Genomic DNA, 24502 nt, shown 5'->3' with positions numbered 1-24502 from the left:
TTGTTTATTTTTTAGAGGGGAAGGGAAGGAGAGAGGGAGAGAAGTATCGATGTATGTTTGCCTCTCGTGCGTCCCCTGCTGGGAACTGGCCTGCAACCCAGGCATGTGCCCTGACTGGGAATCGAACCGCCGTTGTTGAGTTTGCATGCCCGCGCTCAATCCACTGAGCTAAACCAGCCAGGTCTCATTTTCTGATTATGTGCAGAAAAATGATACTGGAAAGCTATGGCTTATTTCATTTTCCAAGTATTCATCATCAGTATGTAAAAACATCAGAGTTTTATATATTGACTTTTTATCCTGTAAGATTCACTTACTAGTTCTAGGAACTTTTTCATACATTTATCAGGATTTTTTTCAGTCATTTGTACTCACACCATTTATTGAAAGGCCTTTTTGTCATAGAATTGTTGTGCTGTGTTAGGTGTAGGTCTTTTGCTGGACTGTGTTCCATTCCATTGTTCTCCTTATCTGTCTCTTAAACCTTGATGTCTTGATGACTATTTAAAAAAAGAGCCTTCTGGTATTATTGAGAGTCTGTAGGGCAATTTGGGGAGAATTGGCATCTTAACACTACTGAGGCTTACAGTCCATGAACGTAGTATTTTTCTTGCTTTATTTCAATGGCCAGCACCTCCAGTGCAGCACCAAAGTCAAGTCAGACCTTGCCTTGTTGCCCACCGCAGAGGGGAGCCAATGTTCTGCCCCTCCCTGCTCCCCCTTTGGGGATTCCAGTTACTCAGTTCAGACCTCTTGTTATGTAGGTTTTTTCCTCCAGTTTTTTTCCCTGTCTGTGCTTCATTTCAGATATATTTTCTTTAACTTATATGTCACTGTTCTCTTCCTCTGCCGTATCTAATCTGTTATTTTTTTTCCAATCTGATACTGTATTTTCTGCTCTAGAAATTTTTTTCTTTTCATTTTTCTTCTTGTTCATATCTTTAATTCTTTGAACATATCAGTTGTTTTTAAGTTCTCTGCTAATTTCACCATCTCTGTCTATTCTGGGCCTGATTCTATTCACTGATTTTTTCTCGTATTTACAGATCCCATTTTCTTGCTTCTAGAAAATCTCGTAGTTTCCGGTGGGTGCTGGGCATTGTTAGCGTGTGATGAAATATCTGTGTTGTCTCCCATTCAAAGTATTGGCGTTTGTTTGGGCAGTTGATTTACTTGCAGATCAGCTGGACGCTTTTGATGGTTTTTTTTTAAGTTTTGTTCGGATATAATTCATATGCCCTTTTTCCACACCTTTAAAGTGTGTGATTCAGTGGCTTTTAGGGTATTCACAGTTATGTGCAACCATCACCACAGTCAATTTTAGGACATTTTCATTCCCCCAGAAAGAAACTTCACGCCCCTTAGTTATGGCTCCCCACACACAGCCCTCTGTCTCCCCAACCCTAGGCAGCTACTAATCCGCTTTCTGTGTCCGTGGATTCGTCTGTTCTGGATCTGTCTCGTGAAGAGAATGGCCTAATATGTAGTCATTTGTGACTGGCTTCTTTCACCTCGCGTAATGTTTTCTGGGCTTCTTCCTGGCCTAGCGCCGGTCAGCACCTCATTTCTTCTTTTTGCTGAATAATATTCTGTGATGTGGATATACCGCATTTTATGTGTCCGTTCTCTGATTGATGGACATTTCAGTGGTCTCCACTTTTTGTCTGCTGGGAATAGGATGCCGCGAACACTCGTGTTCAGGTGTTTGTGGGGGCCTGTGTTTTTAGCTCCCTTGGATGTATATACGCCTGGGAGTGGAATTGATGGGGCCTCTGGTAACACGTTGAAGTCTGCGAGGAGCTGCCAGGCTGGCCTCCAGCGGCCGCACCGTTTGACACCCCACCGGCAAAGCAGGAGGGTTCCAGGTTCTCCCGGTGGGTGCTCGGCAACACTTGTTATGTCTGTCTCTCTGGTTACAGCCATTCTGGTGGGTGTGAAGTGTCCAGGGGCTTCGTTAGAGTGTTGCTTTCTTCTGTGGCTGATTTAGTTCTCCTACTTCAGAAGCTCCCTGCACTTCCCTGGTTGCCTAATGAACTTTCCCCTCCGCCTGGTCGGAATGCAAACGTCCCTCAGTGTCAGTCTTCGCCTGGCTTCACGCATTTCCGCCCGCGCGTGCCCAGCTGAGCATTCAGTAAGAACTCGAGGAGTGCCGGGTCAGCCTCCGTGGCTTTATCTGCCCAGCTCCCTCCCCTGTGGTGCCCGGCCCTGCACATCCCCGTCTCCCGGTCCGCCCCGCCTTCGGTGTCTGTCTCAGCTCAGCGAGGCTGTCGTGTTCTTGAGTGGGGCCAGCTGCCTGCCTAGCAGTCCGGAAGGGGCCTCTGCAGGGAATGTGCTGATCACGGGCTCACAATGTCTGCCTCCCTGCTCTCGGGGGTCAGAGTCTCGCCCTGCTTGTATTCCGATGTCTGGAAAAAGTCATTTTGCATGTTTTTTTTTTCTGTTTTCTATTTGTTTTCAGCAGGAGACTGAGTGTGGCCCCATCCAGTCCATCTTGGCATCAGCCAAGAGCTCCAGCAATATTTGAGCCGAACCTCTTTGCACTGTGTGTATGTGTGGGGGGGGGTGCTGAGTGGATTTCACTGTCACTTTTAACTTACCACAATCTATGTAGAGTGAATATTAAATTTTGGTACAAAACATAGTGCCATTAAATCCGCCCCTACACTTCCCACCGTTCTGAAGAACCCCCCTCAGCTTTTGCGTCAGCGGCGCCGTTGGCGATGAATTGTCTCTGATTTTGTCCATCTGACAATGTCATTATTTGATCATCATATTTGAAAGACAGTTTTGCAGCTTTACAGAAACTGAGTTAGCATTTTTTCTTTGACACTATAAAGATGTCATTTCATTGTCTTTTGACCCCCGTCCCCCAATACGCTCCTTCTGTTTTGAGAGTTTCTTTTTTTTATTTTTAAAGAAAGAGAAAAATATCAAGTTATTGTTCCACTTATTCATGCATTCATTGGTTGACTCCTTCATATGCCCTGACCCAGGTGGGGATCGAACCCACAACACTGGCATATTAGGACGATGCCCTAACTGACTGAGCTACCCAGCCAGGGCAAGAGTTTTGCTTTAACTCTGGTTTTTAGCAGTAACTGTGATGTGCCCATGTGTGGTTTCCTTTGTATTCATCCTGCTCAAGGTATGTGGAGTTGACAGGGTCCTCTAAGTTGGTTTTTCATGTCATTTGGGAAGTTTTGGGCTCTTGTCCCTTTAAACAGGTCTCCGTCTCGTTCTTTCAGTCCTCTCCTCTGGGACCTCGGCGCACGACTGTTAGACTGCACGAGACTGTGCCCCGGGTCACCAAGACTTGGGTATCATCGACCTTCAGATCAGAGCATCCATTGGTGGGTCTTAAATTTGCTAATTCTTCCGCAGGTGGTCCCCGGTCTTATTGTGAAACCTCACTCCTGTTGAATTTTCAGTGAGATTGGGAATGTACACTTGAAAGATCCTGTAGCTTCTTTGTCAAATCTTCTGTGGCTGACTTTCCGCCAGATGGAAACGAAACTTTGAAACAACAGCATCCGTGTGTATTTTGGGAAGAACTGCTCTTCGCGTGGCAGCCAAGGCTGCGGCTTTTCCAGTCCAACTCCGTTCGTTACACAGATGCGGGCACTGGGTGCCTTTTCTTTGACTATTAAACTTTGTGCACGGAGCAGCGGTTGCTGCTTCTCCACCTTCTGCAGAGCCTCGTAGAGTGTTTTCCCCACCCGGGGTTGGGGACACTTCTTGTCTGTCTTCTTCCTAACCTGGTTCAGTCAGTCCTTCCTCTTCCCTCCTCCTCCGGACCCCTACTGCAGGTCCTGTCTGAGGCGTGGCCTGTGGCCCTTTGCTCTTCCCGTGGGACTTCTCTTCCTTGGGAATCTTATTCCACTTCCTCGACTGCCCTCTCTCCTTCTTCCCCCTGACCTTGGCGCCTGCCCGTGGAAATCCTGCTCTTTCAGAATCCCGATGGAGCATCACCTTAGTGATGGGGGAGTTCCCTGTGGTAGCCTCCCTGGGGCAGCGCAGGTCACAAAGTCAGGGACTAATTAATAACCTCATGGCACTTTTCGTCCTATTCCGATCAGCGGTAGTGCAGTGTTTCTCACCTGGGAGTGATGTGCCCTCTGCCCGCTCCTTACCTGACCTCTGTTCACCTCCAGCCTCCAGGGCCCTGTGCTGAGCCCTTTGGAGAGCATCCTGGGTCTCTGTTCGGTTATTGGTGGCCCTTTTCTGTGGGACTGTGCTAATGCTGCCGGCCAGCTGGACTGGCCGCTCCGAGAAGAGGCCCGGTTTCCTGCCGCAGCGCCCTGATGCGCCCCGATAGAGAGTGTCGGGTGGGGCCCCGGCCTGGCCGTGGTTTTGAAAGCTGGAGGCCGCAAAAGGCGCTGTTGGGAGCCCCAGGGTGGCGAGCGCGTGGCCGGTGATCTCTGCCGCCCCTCCAGAAGCTGAATGGGTGGCGTGGCCTATTTGTCGTGTCATGTAGGCAGGGAAGCAGTTCAGAGGGGTTCAGTAATTTGGCCAAGAACAGCAGCTGAGAAGTGGTAGGGCAGGCGTGGGGATTGGAGACGGAGCTGGAGACCCCAGGGTGCTGCCCATGCTCCCAGCCTGTCCCCCACGCTTGTGAAGAAGGGGCGTGGCGGCCCCACCCACGGCTCCTTTCCACTCAGGATTCAGCCAGCTGCCCTTTTAAAACTGGCGACACTAGAAATCTTTCGAAGGAATGGGTGTATATGTCCGTGTGTGTTTTAAAAGTTAAATGTGTCAGAAATTTTCAAGTTAAATCAACGAAAATATGTTAGGCTGGTTTATGTTTTTAATTACTAGAACATTTATCTTCAAAGAAACACAGAGCATTTTGTTCCTCATTTGTAATTCCAGTATTGTTGAATTACCTTGATTATTTCCACCTGCTGAATTATAGGACTCAGAAGTAGTTATGTGAGATAATTGTCTTATGTTGTATGAACATTTGTAAATAAGAATTCTTATTTTCAGGTACAGATTTATGAGTTAGAGGAACACAAGATTGAAACGTGGAGGGGTAAGTACCATTGGGTGTTTAAAATCTTTTAATCTATTAGAACAGTAAAAAGTTCTACTTAGTGTTTAAAATATGTTTTAATTTCACAGACCCTTTTCTCTCCTGAATGATAAACTGCATTAATTAAAGCATTTTTTAAAAGATTTTATTTATTTATTTTGTGGAGACGGGAAGGGCGGGAGAAAGAGACGAAGAGAAGAATCAACATGAAAGACAAATATTGTCCGTTGCCTCTCGACGTCCCCAGCTGGGGGCCTGACCTGCAACCCCGGCCTGGGCCCCGACCAGGAATCGAACCGGCCACCTTTCACTTTGCCGGATGACGCCCAGTGCACTGAGCCACACCTGTCAGGACAAACATTTATTTCTATTTTCGCTTGGATAGCGTGCCCTCCCGCCATGCATGGTGTCCGCTCTGTTTAATAGAATCTACGGAGAACCTGTGTGTGGCAGGTCTTAGTGAGGCTGGGAATGCGAAGACGAGCAAGCTAACCAGCGCCCACAGCTCCACCTCCTCGCCCCCAGGAGCCACCGTTTCAGTAGGAAGTATTACCCCCCCAAAATTTGCTTTGGTACAGAAAATGCACCAAGGTATGCCTGAGATGAACCAGAGCAAGGGTCTGTCCTTATTTGAATGTGCTCATCATTCCTTAACAAATCGGGGAGAAACACGGAACCAGTGACCCTGAACTAGAGGGTTGGGACCAGCTGACGTGAAACTGGGATCCCAGTTGCTCCTGGTTGGTTGTGACATTGGCGTTTGCCCTTTATAATCACAGCCCCCTTTTCTGAAATGGAGCCATTTTTTAATCCAAACTGCTCGACCGGGGAGCTGTTCTGTGTTAATGAGGCCCCTCAGCTGGGCTGGTGGGGAGGCGCGCTGCCTCTGGGCAGCAAAACCGCAGACACAGGCCTGGCGGAAACCAGAGCAGGGAGCCTGTTCTGGGGAGCAGGGGCAGGGGGGCGGCGGTGCTGGAGAGAAACGGAGGAGCCCATTGAAGGCCAATTTTGAACTGAAAATGGAAATTTAGCTTCGGTCTTCCCGTAATCCGCTTGGTTTGGTAAAGCAACCTTTGTGACCAGCTGGGAAATTGGAACATCTGTTAGGGTGCTCCAAATGGCTCAGGGACTTTTAGTTAGAATTCTCTGAAGGGCTCAGGGACTTTTAATTCCATGTGACTCAGAAGTTTCATTGAGTGATATACTTGATGCGTGAAGGCTTTATCAACCCCAACTAAACAACGTCGGTGCAGTGGTCCACATCTTAACCCTGCCTGTCCTGACGTGAATGGACCGGGCTGGGCAAATGCAGGTTTACAGTGGTGAGTATGCAAAACGGAGTTTATGCTCATATTGCTATTTATTAATGCTGTTACTTGTATTGCAACTGTAAACCTGTGTTTGCCAGACCCTGTCCACCTCAGTACCCAGTTACTTAGTACCAGGTTCTCCTGTTAGACCGGGTGTGAGTCTCCGTACACTTCGACGTTACAAGGTTAGTCTGCTGTAATAACAATAATATCAGACATCCTTAAATGCCTTCTGGAGAAAAGCCGCCATAAATTAATTCGTTGATCTTGACGAAGATCATTTCCACCTGCTAGAAAGACCCCCAAGGACGCCGTGCGTTTAGAACACTTATTTGGTAACACAAAACTTAAACCCCTTCAAGGACACAGTCCATGACGGCTTTTGGTTTATTCTTTAGCTCGAGAACATCAGTCCTAAAGGAGGTCGAGAAGGCCTGTCTCTTGCTGGGGACGTAGCTGTGCGGTGACCTCTGCCGGCACCGCTTTTATCAGCCTTGACTTTGGGTTTTTAGCCCCTCTTGTGGGACTCTGTTTGGAATATAGTTTTTCAGCAGAGGCAGTATCCTGAACACAGCTTGGCGGTTGTTTAAAACAACCGTAAATGGGCCCTGGCTGGTGTAGCTCCGTGGATTGAGCACAGGCCTTCGAACCACACGATCGCGGTTCGATTCCCAGTCAGGGTACACGCCTGGGTTGCAGGCCAGTTCCCAGCAGGGGAGTCACAAGAGGCAACCATATATTGATACTTCTCTCCTCTCTCCTTCCCTTCCCCTCTAAAGATAAATAAATAAATAATAAAATCTTTAAAAATAAATTAATTAATTTTAAAAATCTTTAAAAAACATAAATGTAAATGAGAGGACAGTTTCCGCTAAATTAAATTTGGTTTGGGTTTTTAATCTGATTACTATCTATAAATTGCAGAGTATCTTGATTTATGTCATCATTGCAAAGAGCAAATGTGTCACTAATTACGTATTTTCTTTCTGTAAATGCAGAGCTTTATTTACAAGAAACATTTAAGCCTTTAGTGAACATATCTCCAGATGCAAGGTAAATGTGAAGTTTTTCTCCTTTGAAAACCTTCATTCAGATTCACCTGTTTCGTTACCATGATCGGTTGGTTGATAGATTTCTTTTTTTAATCCAGATAAGGGCCAGCCTCCTTAGTTCCGCATAGTAAATTCAGGAGATTGAGAGACAGTAGAAACCCCAGCCATTGTTGCTGCGGAGGCTCGGTAATGGACCAGGGAGATGGTCATACTCAGCAGCCCCAACACCCCGATCCCTGCAGCAGAAACGGGGCAGGGAGCTGGGTCCAGCAGCGGGGTCCCGGGCCTTCCTCCCACCAATGAAAGCGGTCTGTGGAGAGCAGTGCCCAGGGGTGCACCTTAAAACACCTGCCCCAGTCGTTCTCACACACCCTCAAGCTGAAAAACCAGTCTCTGTTAGACCCCGGTCCAAGGCAGTCCCAGAGGACAGGCTGCGCTCTCAGAAGTCTCCTAGCCCGTACCTTTTGCTCCAAGCCTTCTGGGACGGCTCGGGTCCATTTCCACGTTTGTACGAAAGCATTCTTAACTCTATAGACTGCTAGCACGAAAAAGTGGGGTGTTGATTTGTAGTATTTTATTTCCAAGTCCCAAGAAACAGATGAAAAACACCACCCTCCATGCCTCCTAGTTGGTGGTCACAGGAGAGGCCCGTGGCCAGCCCAGGGGCCCCACTGGGCACAAATGCCGCTGCCACTCACTGGTCCGTTAGCTTTCCCAGGGCTTGGCGTCTGTCATTTGTCAAATGAAAGCCATAAACGTGCTACCGAATAGTGGCTAGAGCCGCGTAGGTCACAGTCGTAGTTGAGATTAATTAACACAGACTATGGTGGGGGAAAAATAACCAGAATATGTACTGTGGTCTCCTATATAAAACTTTTCCAAAACACCCTTTTAAGTCAGTCAGCGCCTTAGGATTATAATCTGGAAACCCTGAGAAGCGCTTTTGAAAGCAGGGTGGTCCGACGTTTTCGCATTTTCCCCAAAAACCTCCTAATCACTTTCATGGCTCTTTTTCCCACAGCCTCTTCGACGCTGTGTACTCGCTGATCAAAAATAAAATCCACAGATTGCCCGTTATTGACCCCATCAGTGGGAATGCACTTTATATCCTTACCCACAAAAGAATCCTCAAGTTCCTGCAGCTCTTTGTAAGTAGTTTCCGGCATTTCTGAAGACACAGTCGCATCTCCTTGAACTAAACCCACTTCCAGTGCGTTGGGTCCCGTTGCCTCGGGAGTCAGAATCGTCAGGTGTGAGGCCCTCTGTCTCCGGCTTCGGTTTCTCAGCTTTTTACTGTCTGAACTGGACGTTCTCAAAGTTGATTCCAGTTAAAAAGCCATCACCTTGTTCAGGGCAAGCGGCAGAAGAACAAAACCATTTGGGATCCTCTGTTTACATGAGGATGTTCTACCCCCTAAAACAGGAGGGAAATAGAGCAGTTGGCCAGTCAGCCAAGGAAGGAAGTGCTCCCCGAGGCAGGTCGAGTCGGTCATTTATCGCAGCTTGTCTTAGGGCGCTTCGTTGGCGTCACGGTTTTGGAAACACGCAGTCGCCACGTGCTGTCCCCGAGTTAGCTCACCGTTATTAGTGGCATCAGGGAGAGGCCCGCCCAGAGCGGATAAAATTTCGACAGGAGAGCACCACGTGGGTCCAAGTGAGGGCTGTGTCCCCTGCAGGGTTCCCCGCTGCACCCGAAATGAGACAGGTTCGTAATCGTGCGAAACCTCAGACCCCGCGTGGTTGGCAGGTTTCATGGAGGCCCAGAGGGACCAGAGCGTTCAAGTTCTTCCTCTTAATGACAGGCACTGAACTTGGCTTTTTTCCTTGTAAGGTCAGCTGGAACAGAGGGTAGCCTCATGTCACAGTGCCAAAGAGACCGTTTGAAGAGTCTTTTTTTTTTTAAAGAGGTTAACACATTAAAAAGTGCATCCGATTAGCTCTCCCGTTTGCCACCCCACAGCTTCACATGAGGTGATGGCTTGGCCTTCTGGTGGGGGGTGGGAAGGAGCCGGGCCCTGCGCCCAGATGCCGCCCACCCCCGCGGGGTCGGGCATGGGGGGTGCGGTCCCTGGGAGAGGCTCCTGCCCAGCATGCCGGTCCCGTGTCGTAATAGTACGTGGGAAAATAACACTCTCCCCATTAAAATTAACGATAAAGAAGGTAGCAAGAAGAAGGGTCACTTAGCAAAACAAGCATGAGGTTGGGGAGAAAGACAGCCATGGAAGGAGAATCAGGGACATGTGGACGCTGAGGGTCAGACTTGACATTGTGTGGTCTGACGCAGCTGCCTAGGGTCCGAGCTGTAACAGCACCGGGCGGGCATGAAAGGCCTGCAGTCTTACCTGTGTAGTCCCCGAAGAAAGTACTTCAGAGGAACATTTACAGTAAGTCGGCAGGGACCTAAGCACGTCACGTGGTCAGTCCAGACCTCGCCACCACCCTCTCAGGTATTTTTGTTCCTCCCGCTTCATGAAGGATGGAACCGAGTGAGGCTGAGTGACAGCTTTGGTCCCCATGGGCAGTCTGACCGCCAGCCTGTTCCAGTCCCCCCTGCCCCGTGCCCTGTGTACACAGGCACCGGGCTCCCCCAGTCCCCAGATGTGAAGCGGCCGGGTTCTAGCCCCCACCCCCACCCTGCACCCCACACCCCACAGCCCTGCTGCTGCAGGAAAGGGACAACGGGGCGAGACCGGCCTTTGGTGTCTCTCTCCTGGGGCAAGTCCAGGAGGTCACCCTGCCGGGGCCGCCTTACATTTGGGCCAATGTGATCATTAGAGTCATTCTGTTAGAATAGCCGGATAGCTAGAGGTTTCCAGGTCACAAAGCAGAGTTCTAAAGACGTTTCAGAACCTGGTTTTCACCTGTCTGAGAAAAAGGAGCCACCCCCTCGGGGACAGCCGACAGGCAGCCTCAGCACACAGGATGGAACCGGGCAGCCCTGCCTTGGGCTAGGTAACCTGATAGATCTTTCTTTTTTTGTTTTCTCTAAATTTCCAGGAGTCTCATGCTTTGAATATTGATGAACTCTTTGACTTGAACATTTTGTTTCTTCTAATTGTTCATCTTTTCCTGATAATTATAAGGTACACCAGGAGGATGGAATGGACCAAACTTTCTAAAAGGTGGATTTTTGAAACCATAGGCCTTATTTCGTTTTAGTCAAACGTGATCCTACACTTCTCTCTTCTGCCTTCTCCCTCCTCCTTTAAAACAGCCGCGGGGAAAAAAGTTAACTTTTAAAGGTTCTTTTAATTCTGTTTGGTTGGCTTGTCCTTTATGCCTAGCAGACAAAAACAGGAGCCCTCCCAGGGGAGAGAGTTCAGGATGTGGGTGGAGGCGGGATGGTGTGAGGACGCGCTTAGCCGCTCAGGGAGCCACCATCAGACACGTGGGATTGGAGACGTGCGGGTTCTTAATACACAACCCAGTGAGGGCCGCAGGCCCGGGGATTCCTCGTGCACACTCGAGAAAGAAGCATTCTTGCTGGCTTCTGGGTTCTAGTTTCGAAAAAGACCTGCTGGTCCCTTCCATCCTCCTTTCCACTGGGTGCAGAGAAGGGGAAGCAATGCTACTGTGTTAGTGGTTTGCGATACTTGACTAAGCAGTTAAACAGAACAGACCCACACGCTGGTGGGAACAGGAGAGCTCTTACCCCGGGGCATGTCCGCATTCATTCAGGCACCGGGGGGAAAGTTGGAAAAGACCCACTTTAGCATGTTGCACTGGTTCCTCATCCGTGTGCACATGTGAACGCGGAAAGGGGCCTGTCGGGCCTCTCGAGCCTTTTCCTTCCCCTCCGCGCAGATGTCCGACATGCCGAAGCCGGCCTTCATGAAGCAGAACCTGGACGCGCTGGGCATCGGGACCTACCACAACATTGCCTTCATCCACCCGGACACGCCCATCATCAAAGCCCTGAGCGTGTTCGTGGAGAGACGGGTGTCCGCCTTGCCCGTGGTGGACGAGTCAGGTCTGTGGTCGGCCTCGAACAGGAACGACAGTGTATCTCAGGAGCGTTGGGTCCCCGTCACACGGCCCAGGCTCCCGGGGCGCCCAGCCGTTTGGCGTCTGCGGGCCACACCAGAGGAAGAAGAGCCGTCTGGGGCTCCACATTCATTACATTGCGACACGTGATCACAAAAAAATCTCATCATGTTTTAAGTAAATTTACGGTTGTGTGTTGGGCCGGATTCACAGCCATCCTTGGCTGCAGGGCGTCTGCAGGCTGCACACCCCTGACCCCAGCCCATGTGCTGAGTGGAGGAAGTGAGCATTTAGATCGGGGGGGATAAACTCAGCTCCCAGGGGCACTCGGGACAGTAAGAATTGCAAACTAGCTTGTTTTCACTAAGATGTGCATTTAAACTTCATGTGCATTTCAAAACAGACATGTTTATTTTATTTAGCAATATGTAAATCTTAATCATTACCTAGTTACGGCTGATTTTAAATGTGATTTTGTGTTCCTAAAACAGTTTGCTAACATATATCTTCATTTTTAGGAAAAGTTGTGGATATTTATTCCAAATTTGATGTAATTGTAAGTATTCTCAATTTTGTTATGTCTGCCATTGTGAATATGTTTATTTTTGTAATTTTTTAAAGGTTTTATTTATTTTAGAAAGGGGGAGGGAGGGAAAAAGAGAGGGAGAGAAACATCAATGTGCAGTTGCCTCTTGAGCACCCCCTATCGGGGACCTGGCCCCCAACCCAGACACGTGCCCCGACTAGGAATCGAACCGGCGACCCTTTGGTTTGTAGGCCGGTGCTTAATCCACTGAGCTAACACCAGCCAGGGCTAGAATGTATTTAAAACATTAAATAATCCATTTTTGTGGTTTTCTGTAATTTCATGATTCCTAGCTTTTCTGAGTGTAGAGATCTCACCAAGAGAATTCCATAGCCTCTCCCTAGTAACTGCTTCTGAGATCGTTGGTTCAGCAGACGAGTAATGTATTAGTAGCAGTTTGTAGCTCTTCCACTTGTTAGTGCATGCAGGGTTTGCCCGTCACTGCGGCACGTGTGTGTGCTTGAAATGGTCATTTTTCTGTGCAGGGACGTTATTTATGCCCCCAGTGGGCACATGCCCCTTGCACATGAATTCAGTGTCACTGTTCGATGACTGGGGACAGCTGTCCTAAAGAAGACAGCACATGGGTTACATAGTGACGGGAAGCCCCACGCGAACCCCTGGTTTAACGCTGCTAGGTCGACGCAGGTGCTGCGTCTTTTCACGCAAGGCTTTCTCTCCTCGTTCACTTTAAAGGCACTTCCTGAGAATCTGCCATTATTTTGAGGAAAGGGAACTGAAACTTCAGTAGCCCCATCCAGCTGTCTCAGGCCTTCTGTTTCATCCTGTTCTAGTTAACATAATAGACACCCAAAAATACATATGTATAGGCTCATTTGAATTTGGGTGGGCGGGACCTGCTCAGATTAATCAGAACCCCAAGGGGCTCTCGGCTCGCCAGCCCTGTGGCACCTCCCACCCAAGGTTAGCCCACCTCTCAGAAGACCCTTTGTTTGGGCAGGGAGCCGTGCAGGGTGAGGATGGCGGGGGGCCAGAGGGGGTCTTTAGAGGGACATGTGGTCGAGTTAGTGGCTTCCTGATTAAGGTCCACCTCGTGAGCCTCAGTGACAACCGTGAAGAGGATGACAGTGCAGACAGCCTCTCACAAGAACAAGCATTCACGGGTTTAAAATCGGGCTGCTTGACCCTTACTCATTTGGGTCATTAGCGTGAAGCCAAATGAAAGCGTGTCACTCCCTCTGTTGCTTCATCACAGAACCTTGCTGCTGAGAAAACGTACAACAACCTAGACATCACCGTGACCCAGGCGCTTCAGCACCGGTCCCAGTATTTTGAGGGCGTTGTCAAGTGCAATAAGCTGGAAATACTGGAGACCATCGTGGACAGAATAGTCCGAGCCGAGGTGAGCTGGCTGTTCCGGGTTCCTCCTTCCCCACCCCCAGCTCTGTCCCGCAGGCCACACGAGCCCCATCCAGTGGATGGTGCCTGGGGGTTGTGAATCTCAGGACCGGCCTGTGGGGCCGCCACCAAGTTCATTGGGATGGTGCCGTCTCCCAGTGCCAGAACCTGGCACGTTATTGGCACATAGTAGGTCTTCTCTGAATGTTCACCAAGTGGGATTTTTAAGTCCTGATTTCATAGTTGAATCGGGTAAACTGGTAAGATACTCCCATGGTTTAAAAATACATGTTGAGGAAACCAAAGTCCCAAGAGCTATAAGTTCCCTTTGGGTGTTTACCGGTTGAAAGAGAAAAATGCTCAGTTATATGGTTTTAACAAAGTGAATGACAAAATGTACTCCGATTTTTTTAAGTAAAAGTACAATTTCTCTCTTCCCACTGGTTACCTCTGTCTCCTGATTCAGGTAAACAGTACGTGTGTGGTGGCCTCGTCTCCTGACCGCACGCACTCACGTCCCGTCACCCTTACCGCCTGTGGGGCTGCCCGGTGCGCCGCGTAACACTCTCAGTCCAGCACGAGTGAGGTCGTTTCACAGCACGTGTGTGTGTGCCTCAGCACACACGTCCCTAAATCCTTATTCTTTTCTTCCTTGTTGGACAGCAAGAGAAGTGCCCCGTCCATCACTCTGGGGCTGAAGGATGCGCTGTGCCCCCTCTGGGACACCCCCCGATTAGGCAGAATCAGCCCATCAGCGTGTGTGATGCTTGTTCTGACTGAACGCAGGAACACGGCCCAAGAAGAAGAGAGAGCCTGACTGTTCCTTAGACTAATAACGGGCAACTGACTTGCTTTCTCAACGTTTCCCCTGAAGGAGGGCAAGCCCTCTCGGCAGCCGTCATTAGCCCAGCCAGCCCTGTTCCCTCTGCGTGCTGACAAGTCCCGCCCCACCCCGCCCCGCCCTCTGTGGAGCTGACGCCCCAGCTTCACCTGCTGTGGCTGCTAAGGCATTTCCCTGGCATCTCAGTGGGAAGTCTTTCCTTCTTCTACCTGAATGTAGCACCCGTCACTGCTCGTTCTGCAAAGGAGCTTAATCGACTTAGGAATCTGTGATTTTAGGAAGGTCCTTAAAATTGCGTGCCTTTTGAAGATTATCAGCAGAAATAGATCAGGGGTCCCTCCTGTCTGAAAGCAGAGTGGACATCCAGATGGTGGCATCCCCTATGATGAGTCAAAATCGTGCTGTAAGAGAATTTTGTTGCTGTGGGTAGACACGAACCATGTCCTGCCAAGAGAAAAAGCCAACTGCCACACAGCCATGTGACTCTGTAATACACACGTGTACACATGAACAAGTGGCCAGAAGGACCTGCACCCCAGCCTGAACTCGTCTGCCTATGGGTGACTGCGCCCTGGTTGTGCCAAAGCTCCCTGTGGCCCTCAGCGCCCTGGCGTGGTCAGGCACCACTGTCGGGTGGAAGAGGAAAGTAGCTGGCTGGTCTTTGAAGTGAAGTTCATCTGGCAAACAGCAGAAATTTCATGACAATGCGAAGCAGGTCATCAAGGAAGTAAAGACATCGTTAATCAGTTTCTCAAGTTAACCATCCTGGCTTCTTTCCTCATTAAAATAATTCCTTTCACCAGATGACTCCTCAGCGAGAAAGACCGGTTTTTAGCTTCGGCATATTGACTAGTTGGATAGGAGCAGGGTGCACAGTGTGGGCAACGGTCCCAAGGGTCGCACGGGCTTCTAGATACCTCAGAGAAGGGACTTTGTAAATCCAGGCTCAGCAACCAAAGGAGAGAAAACACTTTCACTGGTCATCTCTGTCCAGTAGAATTTGTTCTCCAGGTGGGAGGGTTTCCCCTTGACCTTCAGCAGCTCAGAAGACAGCATTCGCGGAATGTCCGCGAGGTCAGTCCTGGAGGTCAGCCGTCATTTTAACTTAGTTTATTAAATGTGTAGTTACATCAAGGGCTTATTGAAGAACCCAAGTGTTTTAGAGGAACTTGTCAAAGAGACATACGTTGATTAGTATGAGAAAGATAACACTGATTTTTTTCAGCCCAAAGCAAGCTAGGCGTCGAGAGCATCACCAAAAGTGTCACCGCAGACAAACGAGACAGAGCCCAGGCGGTGGCAGCAGGAAGGACCTGAACTCACCCCGCCCACAGACACACTCACAGGCACACCTTCGAGGACAAGACAGGTCTGTGCACAAAGTATCCAGCCGTGCAACATGAAAAAGAGAGGCTTTACTGAAGGAGATACACGATGCACTGTGCACAGGACAGGGACGCCTCAGTCCCCTTCAAAGTAGACGCCTTGGGACCTCACGCAGTTCTCCCAGTCAACATCGGCTACCCTGTTGTATTATCCTGAATCTCACTGATGACAGTCTGAAATCTCTTCCCTTTCAAAGGTGATTTTAGTTTTGGGAAAATCCAGAAGTCACAGGGCACCACATCTGGGCTGTAGGGGGGCTGAGTCATCTGGGTGTATTGTGATGAAGCTGCCAATCACCAGTTGCCCAGAGCTGCGGCTTTCTGAACATCCAGATAGTTTCCGTGGAGGAATGTTCAAGCTTAACGCAAAATTCGATGCAGGTTTGTTGCTCTACTTGCTCAGTCATCTTGAATGTGACGGCCACACAGTACACACGCTCACTCAATGGTATCTACCGCCCCCACTGACTAGTGTAGTGAGGTCATCATTGTTCACACACGTGCCTCCCAGTCCACTCTCCTCAGCTGCCAGGTTACATGGATGTTGCACAAACTGCTCTCATTATATTAACAACGGCTGGACTTTTCCCAGACAGAGAAAAAGCTCGCACATGGAGCAACTTCTGAACAACAAACGAGAGCAAGGGAGCCAGGAGAGAAGCCCGGGAGACGGCAGCGGCTCTCCAGGGTCGGAGGGCCGTGAGCACCACTGCTCACCACCCCGCCCACCCCGATACCCAGATGCTCTGGCCCACCTGTGAGGTCACCACAGCTCATTCTCAGACACACGCCCAGAGCCCATTTCAGCGCCCCCCCCCCACCCCAGAAAGGGAGCAAGCGGCATCAACAGGGTGTTCCCACATGCCCCTGGTCCCCCTGCCCAGAGCCACTCCGGACTGGCAGGCCCAGCTCCAGGTACCGGAAGTGCCCACCTGGCTCCAGCCACCCTGCCAGAACCACCTGGCACACGGCCTATCCAGAGGTCACGGCTGCTTCTTTAAGGCTGAGAGTGAGTGCTATTTTGTGTAATTTGTGTAAGCAAACATAGAAAGTCGAAACAAAGTGAAAAGAGAAAAGACTCTCTCAAATGAAGTCAGAAGGAAAATAACCTGAGGACAGGGAGACACGTCATTTCTCTGATAAAGAGACGGCACACGATGGGTGCTCTCCAGACTCGAGAGGGGAACAGGAGAACTTCCACAAGGGATTAGCGCCATAAGGAACTAAGCAGAGCTGAAGAACACAGTAACCGAAGTGAAAAATCCTCTGGAAGGAAGGACTCGACAGCAGGTGAGCTGCTGCGGAAGACTGGACTGGGGCCTGGGGAGACGGGCTAGTGGGAGTCAACCAATCAGAACGGCAGAGAAAGAAAATATTTTTTAAACGAGGGCATTTAAGGAAGCAAGGGGGGGACATATCAAGCACAAAGGCATCCACATCATTGGAATCCCAGAAGAAGAACTGAGAGAAAGGAACCAACACTTTATTTGACGAAATAATGGCTGAAAACTCCTAACCAGGCAAAGGAAATCGATACCCCGGTCTGGGAGGCACAGAGATCAAATCTTGTAATCAAAACGGGAAAGTGAGGGATGAAGAGAGAACGTTTAGGCAGCAAGAGGAAAACAGCTAGTCACATGCCAAGGAAACCCATAAGGCTGTGTGTGGCCCTGGCTGGTGGGACTCAGCAGGTTGAGTGCTGTCCTGCAGAACAAGAGGTCATGGGTTCAATTCCCAGTCAGGGCACATTGACCTGGGTTGCAGGTTTGGGGCCTCTGCCAGAATGTGTATGAGAGGCAACCAGTCAATGTTTCTCTCTTTCTCCCCCTCCCTCCCTCCTCCCCACTCCCTTTCTACCCCTCCCCTTCTCAAAAATAAACTTTTTAATCGTCAAGCAAATCAGCATTGCATTTGAACATTAAAGCCAAAGACCTTTACATGGTTCTGTACTGTTACTCTCTCATTTGTGGGATGCGGTCACTGTAAACCCTATGAAAGGCAGTACTTTTCTGTTTTCCACTTTAAAACTTTGTATTGGCCCTGGCTGGTGTGACTCGGTGGATTGAACGTGGGCCTGTGAACCAAACAATCGCGGTTCCGTTCCCAGTCGGGGCACATGCCTGGGTTGTGGGCCAGTTCCCAGATGGGAGGCAGCCATACATTGATGTTTCTCTTCCTCTCTCCTTCCCTTCCCCTCTAAAGATAAATAAATAAAATCTTTAAAAAAAAACAAACAACAAAAAAACACTTTGTATTGCAGCTTGCTCACGCCGCCTGCTTTTTTCTTGTTTGCAGGTTCATCGCCTGGTGGTGGTAAACGAAGCCGATAGTATCGTGGGTATTATTTCCCTGTCGGATATTCTGCAGGCCCTGATCCTCACCCCGCCAGGTACCGAGGCCGGTTTCTGACCTTCACCTACTGAGAGAGAGGAGCGGGCACAGCCCATGGCTGTGTGTCCCCTGCAGGGTGGCCTTCTGTGCCTTCCTCTGTAAACCATTGCCATTTTCTCTGTGGGTGTGAGGTTCACCCTTCTGCTTGGGTGAAAGAAAAGTTTATAGAAAGCGTCTGACTTAGTCTATCTCTGCCCAGCCATGCCCGAGTAATCAAGGGTTCATTGCCAAGTTCATCATGACTTTTTCCATTAAAAAGCTGCCTAAAAAGCTAAGACCTCTTCGGTTTTGTTTTAGTTTTAGGACTACTAACTGGAAAACAGAAGGGAAAGTCTTTGGGTTCTAACTGTTGAAATCTTCACCTACCCCTCAGAGAGAAAATCAGCTTTCTGGTGTTTTGAATATATAAAACAAAAGACGACAACACAGCTTTTTCCATGATAGTGTGTGGAAATTACACTCACTACCACACAGCATGGATGACTAAGCTCATTTTTGCCAGGCGCACTCTGAGCCCACCCCGGGGTCGCAGCCAGGGCCCCGGGGGAGGGGGGAGCGGGAGGAGGAGCTTCAGGAGAGAGGGGCTGGTGTTGCCCCTGTGTGGGGCGGGCCGAAGGGGTCCTAGGACCAGCAGCCCTCTCCCCCTTCTCCTTTTTCCTCCTCCCCTCCCTGCCCCCAGTACATTGGCCACACAGACTAAGATGAAGGCCCAGACAGGAGACTGACTCATGTGCACTTTGAACTCTTGGAAGTTAAACATTATAGTATATGTGCTACGGTATTGATTTTTCTTCCGTTCAGAAATCAAACTAGCTAAGACTAGTTTTCACAGTGGACCTATCACCTACAGATAGCCACCCTGCAGGACCGCCCACCGCCACCGAGTGGGAACACCAGGCCGTCATTGCAGTGGAGCAGGGACCCGCAGGCCCGGAGTAAGCGGCCCTTGGGCCTCAGAAGGGTGCACTGAGGGCCCCGCCCACATGTCCAAATCAGGAACTAGACCTGGGGCAGTCACCTTAAAATTTCAGATAGTGGAGAACATGAAACTCGTGATAATCTTTATAATCATGAAATGCTGCTAAAGGAACTAAGCGAATGTGAGATTCTCTGTAGCATTACGTCATAACCTAACGTTGGCAGTAATCCAGGTGTCTGTGAGCAGGAGAACGGATGTGTTTTTTCCGTTCATCCAGGGGAACGCTACAAGCATTCACCCCAAACACACCGAGATATGGACGGTGGGTGGCCCCCCCAGAGAGTGTCCAGCGAGGGCAGGCCCAGCCCAGGGAGGGACGATGTTTATGGATGACCGAACAGACCCTTCCTGCATGACAGGAGGGGTCCCCTCTCCGGGCAGAACCGCCCAGGCAGGCACAGGGCCGGGTGCCTTCAGAAAAAGACGCCCCTTTCCAGGCCGGCCCTGGGCCAAGGCGCACCCCTGTCCCAGTGGAGTCCGGTCTCGCCCATCCCTTCAGCTGAGGCTTCCTACGCCCCAAACTCAGAGCAAACAAGTCAAGTTCTTTATCTTCCCTCTGCCTTCGTGTCACGAATCAGGAGAACGTTGGGCTGGACAAGTTTAAATTTCCATCCAGATTTGGTATTTAGAAAATTCTAAGTCCTCAGCACTCCTCTGCAGGAGGGAGCTGCTGTACGGCTGGAATTTGAAGTGCCTGCTACCACAGAGGTGAAGTTATAAAGATAGGAGTAGCTGAACTGGAGTCCTTCATAACGTGCGCAGCGCTCTGTGTTCCTAATGCCTGGACCACAAGTGAACCCTGGCAGCAGACCTCTCAGGGCGCAGGGGCCGCTGGGACGAGGGCAGCAGCGGGTTCTGATGCTCATCACACCGCCAGCCCGCGTGGCCCCCAGGAGATGGGTGAGGTGGGCCAGCTGTGCTCCTCATGGTGCCTCCGTTCCTCTCCACTAGAAAAGGAGCAGGCCGACCTGGGCTTTCTGTCCCTTCAGAGACACTGGAGTTGAAAGCAAAAACGTGACTGCAGTGTTTGTGCACAGTAGGCACCAGATTCGGGACAAGCACTGCTGGGTGGATGGATGTCTGTGGAACGATCAGGGTGCACTTTTTTAAAAAAGATTTTATTTATTTATCTTTAGAGGGGAAGGGAAAGAGAGAGGGAGAGAAATATCAATGTATGGTTGCCTCTCATGCGTCCCCTGCTGGGACCTGGCCTGCAACCCAGGTGTGTGCCCTGACTGGGAATCGAACCGCAATCCTCTGGTTCACAGGCTCGCACTCAATCCACTGAGCTGCACCAGCCAGGGCTCAGGGTGCGTTTTTGAAGCTTCTGCTGTGAGGCGCCGGCGCTATGCTTTGCACCAGGTAGTGGACACAGTTCCCCGTGAAGGATGCTGATCCAGTGCAATAGTTTGTCTTTCAGAAGGTTTTTAGCAGAAGTCCGTTGTCAGACTGGACTCAGACTCTCCAAAGGCACCTGAGTAGCCACACATACCACCCGTGAGTCAGCACGCGGCCTGAGGGTGGTGGCCACGGTTTTTGGCACCCTTTTCCACAGATCGTTAGTCCCTTTCAAAGGTCGAGAGCCTGATGAGAAAATAGGGGGGCAGCAGCCTTGATGAGAAGAATGGAAGCGCTCTCTGCTAACCCATTCTGAAACACCCTGGTGGCATCAAGTTGGTGGTGCTATGTGCGATAATCCTTACACGCGATTCAAGGTTTTTTTCACACTTCCACGTACACAGTGGAAGTGCTTTGCATCTTCACTGAAACCTAACGCACACTTCTAAAATTCTTCAGCAGCAGAACCCTTTTCCGAATTAAGCCATGCATATTTAGAATCACAATATGTAACAGATTAAAAAACATGCGGGTGCTGGTGGGTGGGGCTGGGGAGCCTGGAGCCCACCTGCTCAGTCCCTCCTTGTCCTGCCGAGGCCCTGCCTGGTGCACAGACACTGCCCCCCGCCCCCCGCCCCCAGTGGAGGACCCCGCTGCTGGCCGGGAGCACACGCACAGCTGCCACAGATTCTGATGTCGCTTTGAAACTTTCCCTCTTCTGACAGGTGCCAAACAGAAGGAGCCGGACACTGAATGACCACCGGGACTGGAGGCGCCCTTATAGGACTTGAACGAAGATTCTGGGTCGCACTTTGCCTCATCCACACTGACCACCACAGAAGAGAGGAAAAGGGCCAAGGACGTGTGTCAGGGTTTAGCGATGAGTATTCTTTCCAGTGATGTTGAAACTAAGTGTTTAAAAAAAACAAAAAGATTGTGTGTGTTTGAAGAGTCGGGCCTGCATCGTCAAGGCTGTGTTCGGGCCTCTGTCTGAGAGGTTTCAAATGCTGTTCGTCTGATTGAAGCGCGCTGTGTCCTGGAGCGTTCATTACTTTTCTTTCCCGAGAATCCACTGGTACGGGGACAGGTAACGTGACATAAGGCGAGCGTGTGGCATGTTCAGACCTAGTGCCTTATGTCAGTACAGCGACACGTCCCCACTCCTGCTGGGGACTGCGTGTGCGTGTGCAAGATGACACGGCTGGCGTGTGAGTCTTCAAACCTTCACCAGATCGGTTTCTCCATTGTTAGATTTGTCAAGCACTTGTACTCTGAGCATAAAAGACAACTTTATAAAGTTTTAAGGACGGTTTTCTGTTCGAGTGTCTGGACTGCAGCGTAAGCGAGAGAGCTTTATTTATTTTCCCTTCCCTGCAATTTTTGTGCACGTCTTTCGGGGGCCGAGCATCACCATCCCTGTGGATAAACCGTCGGGGGTTCTTTGGAAATGGCAAGTTGCTCATTATTTAAGTCCGGGTGTGGCCAGGACGTGGGGCTTCTTAAACAGCCACTGGGTCTGCAGCGCTGGAGCTGGAAGAGCGTGTGTGCGAACGCGCTGCGCTGGCCTGGGACCGGGCGGCGGGTCCCAGGAAACCGAGTGCCAGGAAGACGTGTGTTTCTCCTTGTGTGTTGGAATGTAAAACTGTGCTGTCTGGGTAACCGCTGACGCGATGGCTTCTGTAAATCTGATTGTGGCAAATACAGCATTGTCCTGCGAGTGAAGAGAAGCACAGCGTTTCCGAGTATAATTGCTCCGAAAGTGTTCACACTGTACATATGACTATTGTTTTGTTTTGTTTGGGGGTTTGGTTTTTTTTCAGATTGAAAAATTAAAATAAATCGTACTATCTACCATTTTGGTGAACGGAGTTCTTTAAGATACCATGTGTTTCATCAGACACTCATTAAAATTCCACATGCCGTTCCCCACTTATGACATTTCTCCCCCCAAAAAGAAGAATGTGGGTTCGCATATCCTTCCTCCATCATCCAGCGGCTGCGGGAGAACCTTAATGACTCAGTTCCTCAACTTTCCTTCTCCCCGTTACTCAGTAGAGTGCATTGAGTTTAAAAACTGCCTGCAGACTTCCTCATGCTCAGATGTCATTTTTCCCACTCCCAGTCGGCCAGACACGAAGAAAGCGCGTGTTTCCGCCATGGAAACAGTCGTGGCTGGGACTTGGGCTGGTGGGCTACTTGGGAGAAAGGGACAGGGTTACAAAGCTGCTGAAACCCTGCAGTTTTGAAACTCAAAGCATCTTCTCGTCCGGCCCCTTGTCTGTGTAGCCACACGACTGCCCAGGGGACAGGGCACGGGGATGGGCTGTGTATCTGCTGCCACCAAAAGAGTCTGGGTGGGGCTGCTTACAGAGAAATGCGTCCTCATTTTCCCTACCGCGCGGCGCCAGCACGTCCAGCACAGCTCTGACCCTCCCTGCGAGGACCTCTGAAGGGCTTGGAGTCCAACCCAAGGGTTTGGAGCAGGCCTGTAAGTGTTGCCCCATCTGGTCCTTAGACGGCCACTAGCAAAGGCCCCTTGTCCTCTGCTGCCTTCGGGGTCTGCGTCTCTCCCCCAGGTGGTCCGTGTGCTGCTCAACGCCCTTCTGGGGACAAAGCACGTAGCAGGCAAAGTCCCCAGGTGAAAGGTTTCTAAGGGAAAAGGCCTAACCCCGGTGTCCAAATTTGGCGTCTCTGGGCCACACGTTAAATACACAAACACCAGTAAAAACAAAAGTCTCATAATGTTTTAAGTAAATGTATGGTTTTGTGTTGGGCTGCATTCAGAGGCACCCTGGGCCACAGGTTGGACACCCCTGGAAACGGTTCAAAAGAAAAGCCCACCCCATGGAAACCCTGGCTAAGACTCCGGTGTTTGCTTAACTGTGATACCCAACCAGGACCTGTGGGCAGTGGGCTCGATGAGGTCCCATAGTGCCCCCAGCGGAGACTCTGGAGGCACTCGCCCGTGGGAGGAGCTGCTGGCATCTCAAAGGGCTGCTGTGAACAAGTATGAGTGACAGCCGAAACCCACGAGTGGGAAACACCACACCTGCCCCGGTGATGGATGGTGTCCATACTGTGTTGTAGGCTACTCTCTAAAAAAAAAAAAAAACATACATTGAACTAATCGCGTTTCTTAGAATGTTTTTCCTCAGAGACACATTTGCATGAGCAGTCCCCTAACTGCTTCTTAACCAGGGGACATCTGATCCTGGGGGGCAGTTGTCACCCCTGAGGGCAGGAAGAGGGACCTGGCATCTAGGTGGATAAAGGCCGAGGGTGCTGCAAAGCCACCTACACAGCACGGGGCGGCCTCCATACCAACACTAGCCAGCCCAGGGTGTCTAATGTTGCAGTTAGGAACCTGCCCTAAACAATTAGAATGTTAAGGGTTTATTTCCACTTAACATTTGTTACTTTCTAACTGACTCCACCTCTTTGGAGAAAAACTCAGCCCGCAGATTTCCTGGAAAAAGCAACAATTGACACATTCACCCACAAGTAAGCCCAGTCCATCTGACCTTGGCCAATTCCCTTCAGAGCATTTCACCCAAGAGGGAACTTGGCTTTGCATAACTGTGCACTCAGGAGAAAATTCCTACCCATAGGGAAGTCCTCAGAAAGTGGATTTTACTCTCATAAATCTGAAACACACTCCCAAACTGTTTTTCACATAAAAGTCCCCACAATGCTGGCATAGGTGTAAGTTCATGTGCAGACCACACCCGAAGCACCTTCACACGGAAGCCATGAGATCTGTCCCCTGTGGACCTCGGTGTGCTTTGGGACATCACTATGCAGCTCCCAAAGCACACTGGGGTTCCTTCCTGCAGGAAGGATGGGAGAAAACCCAGCACCCAATTCTCTCTCTACTGCGCTTGAAGTGCTGCTGACCTCTCTCCCTGAGAACCGCAAACCAGAATCTGCAAACCCACAGAAATGTGACTCCAACTTCCAGGTGTCACATCGCCATCCCGATCCCAGATTCCGTTCCAGGCAAGGGCCCTTAGAGGGCCCGTCTCACAGCTGTGCCCACTCGCCATTGTCGGGAACTCCTAACACCTTACCGCCCCCCGCCCCCCCACCGTCCCTGGCCCTGGGCAGACAGGACAGTGGTCACCACAATGAACCTGAGAATGCAGCTGAACACTGCCACAGGCCTGAGGCTACCGTGCATTGCACCGCCCCTGGTCCTGGTGAGAAACGCCTCCTAAACTGACTCCCAGACTAGCTCACAATGTCCCT

General features: G+C 50.2%; 1 protein-coding gene across 9 annotated transcripts in view; it reads left to right on the top strand.

Moving 5' to 3' along the window:
- Positions 1 to 21296, top strand: part of PRKAG2 (protein kinase AMP-activated non-catalytic subunit gamma 2) — a 194697-nt gene extending 173401 nt beyond the window's left edge. For all 9 annotated transcript variants that reach the window (XM_037029475.1, XM_037029472.1, XM_037029473.1 and 6 more), the window contains 8 exons: positions 4987 to 5032; positions 7341 to 7395; positions 8416 to 8542; positions 11199 to 11364; positions 11897 to 11934; positions 13181 to 13327; positions 17845 to 17938; positions 20983 to 21296. In XM_037029475.1, coding sequence (XP_036885370.1) covers positions 4987 to 5032; positions 7341 to 7395; positions 8416 to 8542; positions 11199 to 11364; positions 11897 to 11934; positions 13181 to 13327; positions 17845 to 17938; positions 20983 to 21014 — 705 coding nt within the window. In that variant the 3' untranslated portion in view covers positions 21015 to 21296. The remainder of the gene's footprint in view (positions 1 to 4986; positions 5033 to 7340; positions 7396 to 8415; positions 8543 to 11198; positions 11365 to 11896; positions 11935 to 13180; positions 13328 to 17844; positions 17939 to 20982) is intronic.
- The last annotated feature ends 3206 nt before the right edge of the window (positions 21297 to 24502 follow it).

Source organism: Sturnira hondurensis, unplaced genomic scaffold (genome assembly GCF_014824575.4).
Source record: "Sturnira hondurensis isolate 20B ecotype Veracruz unplaced genomic scaffold, ASM1482457v3 Scaffold0020309, whole genome shotgun sequence".
Taxonomy (NCBI): Eukaryota; Metazoa; Chordata; class Mammalia; order Chiroptera; family Phyllostomidae; genus Sturnira; species Sturnira hondurensis.
This window is presented reverse-complemented; position numbering and strand designations above follow the sequence as displayed.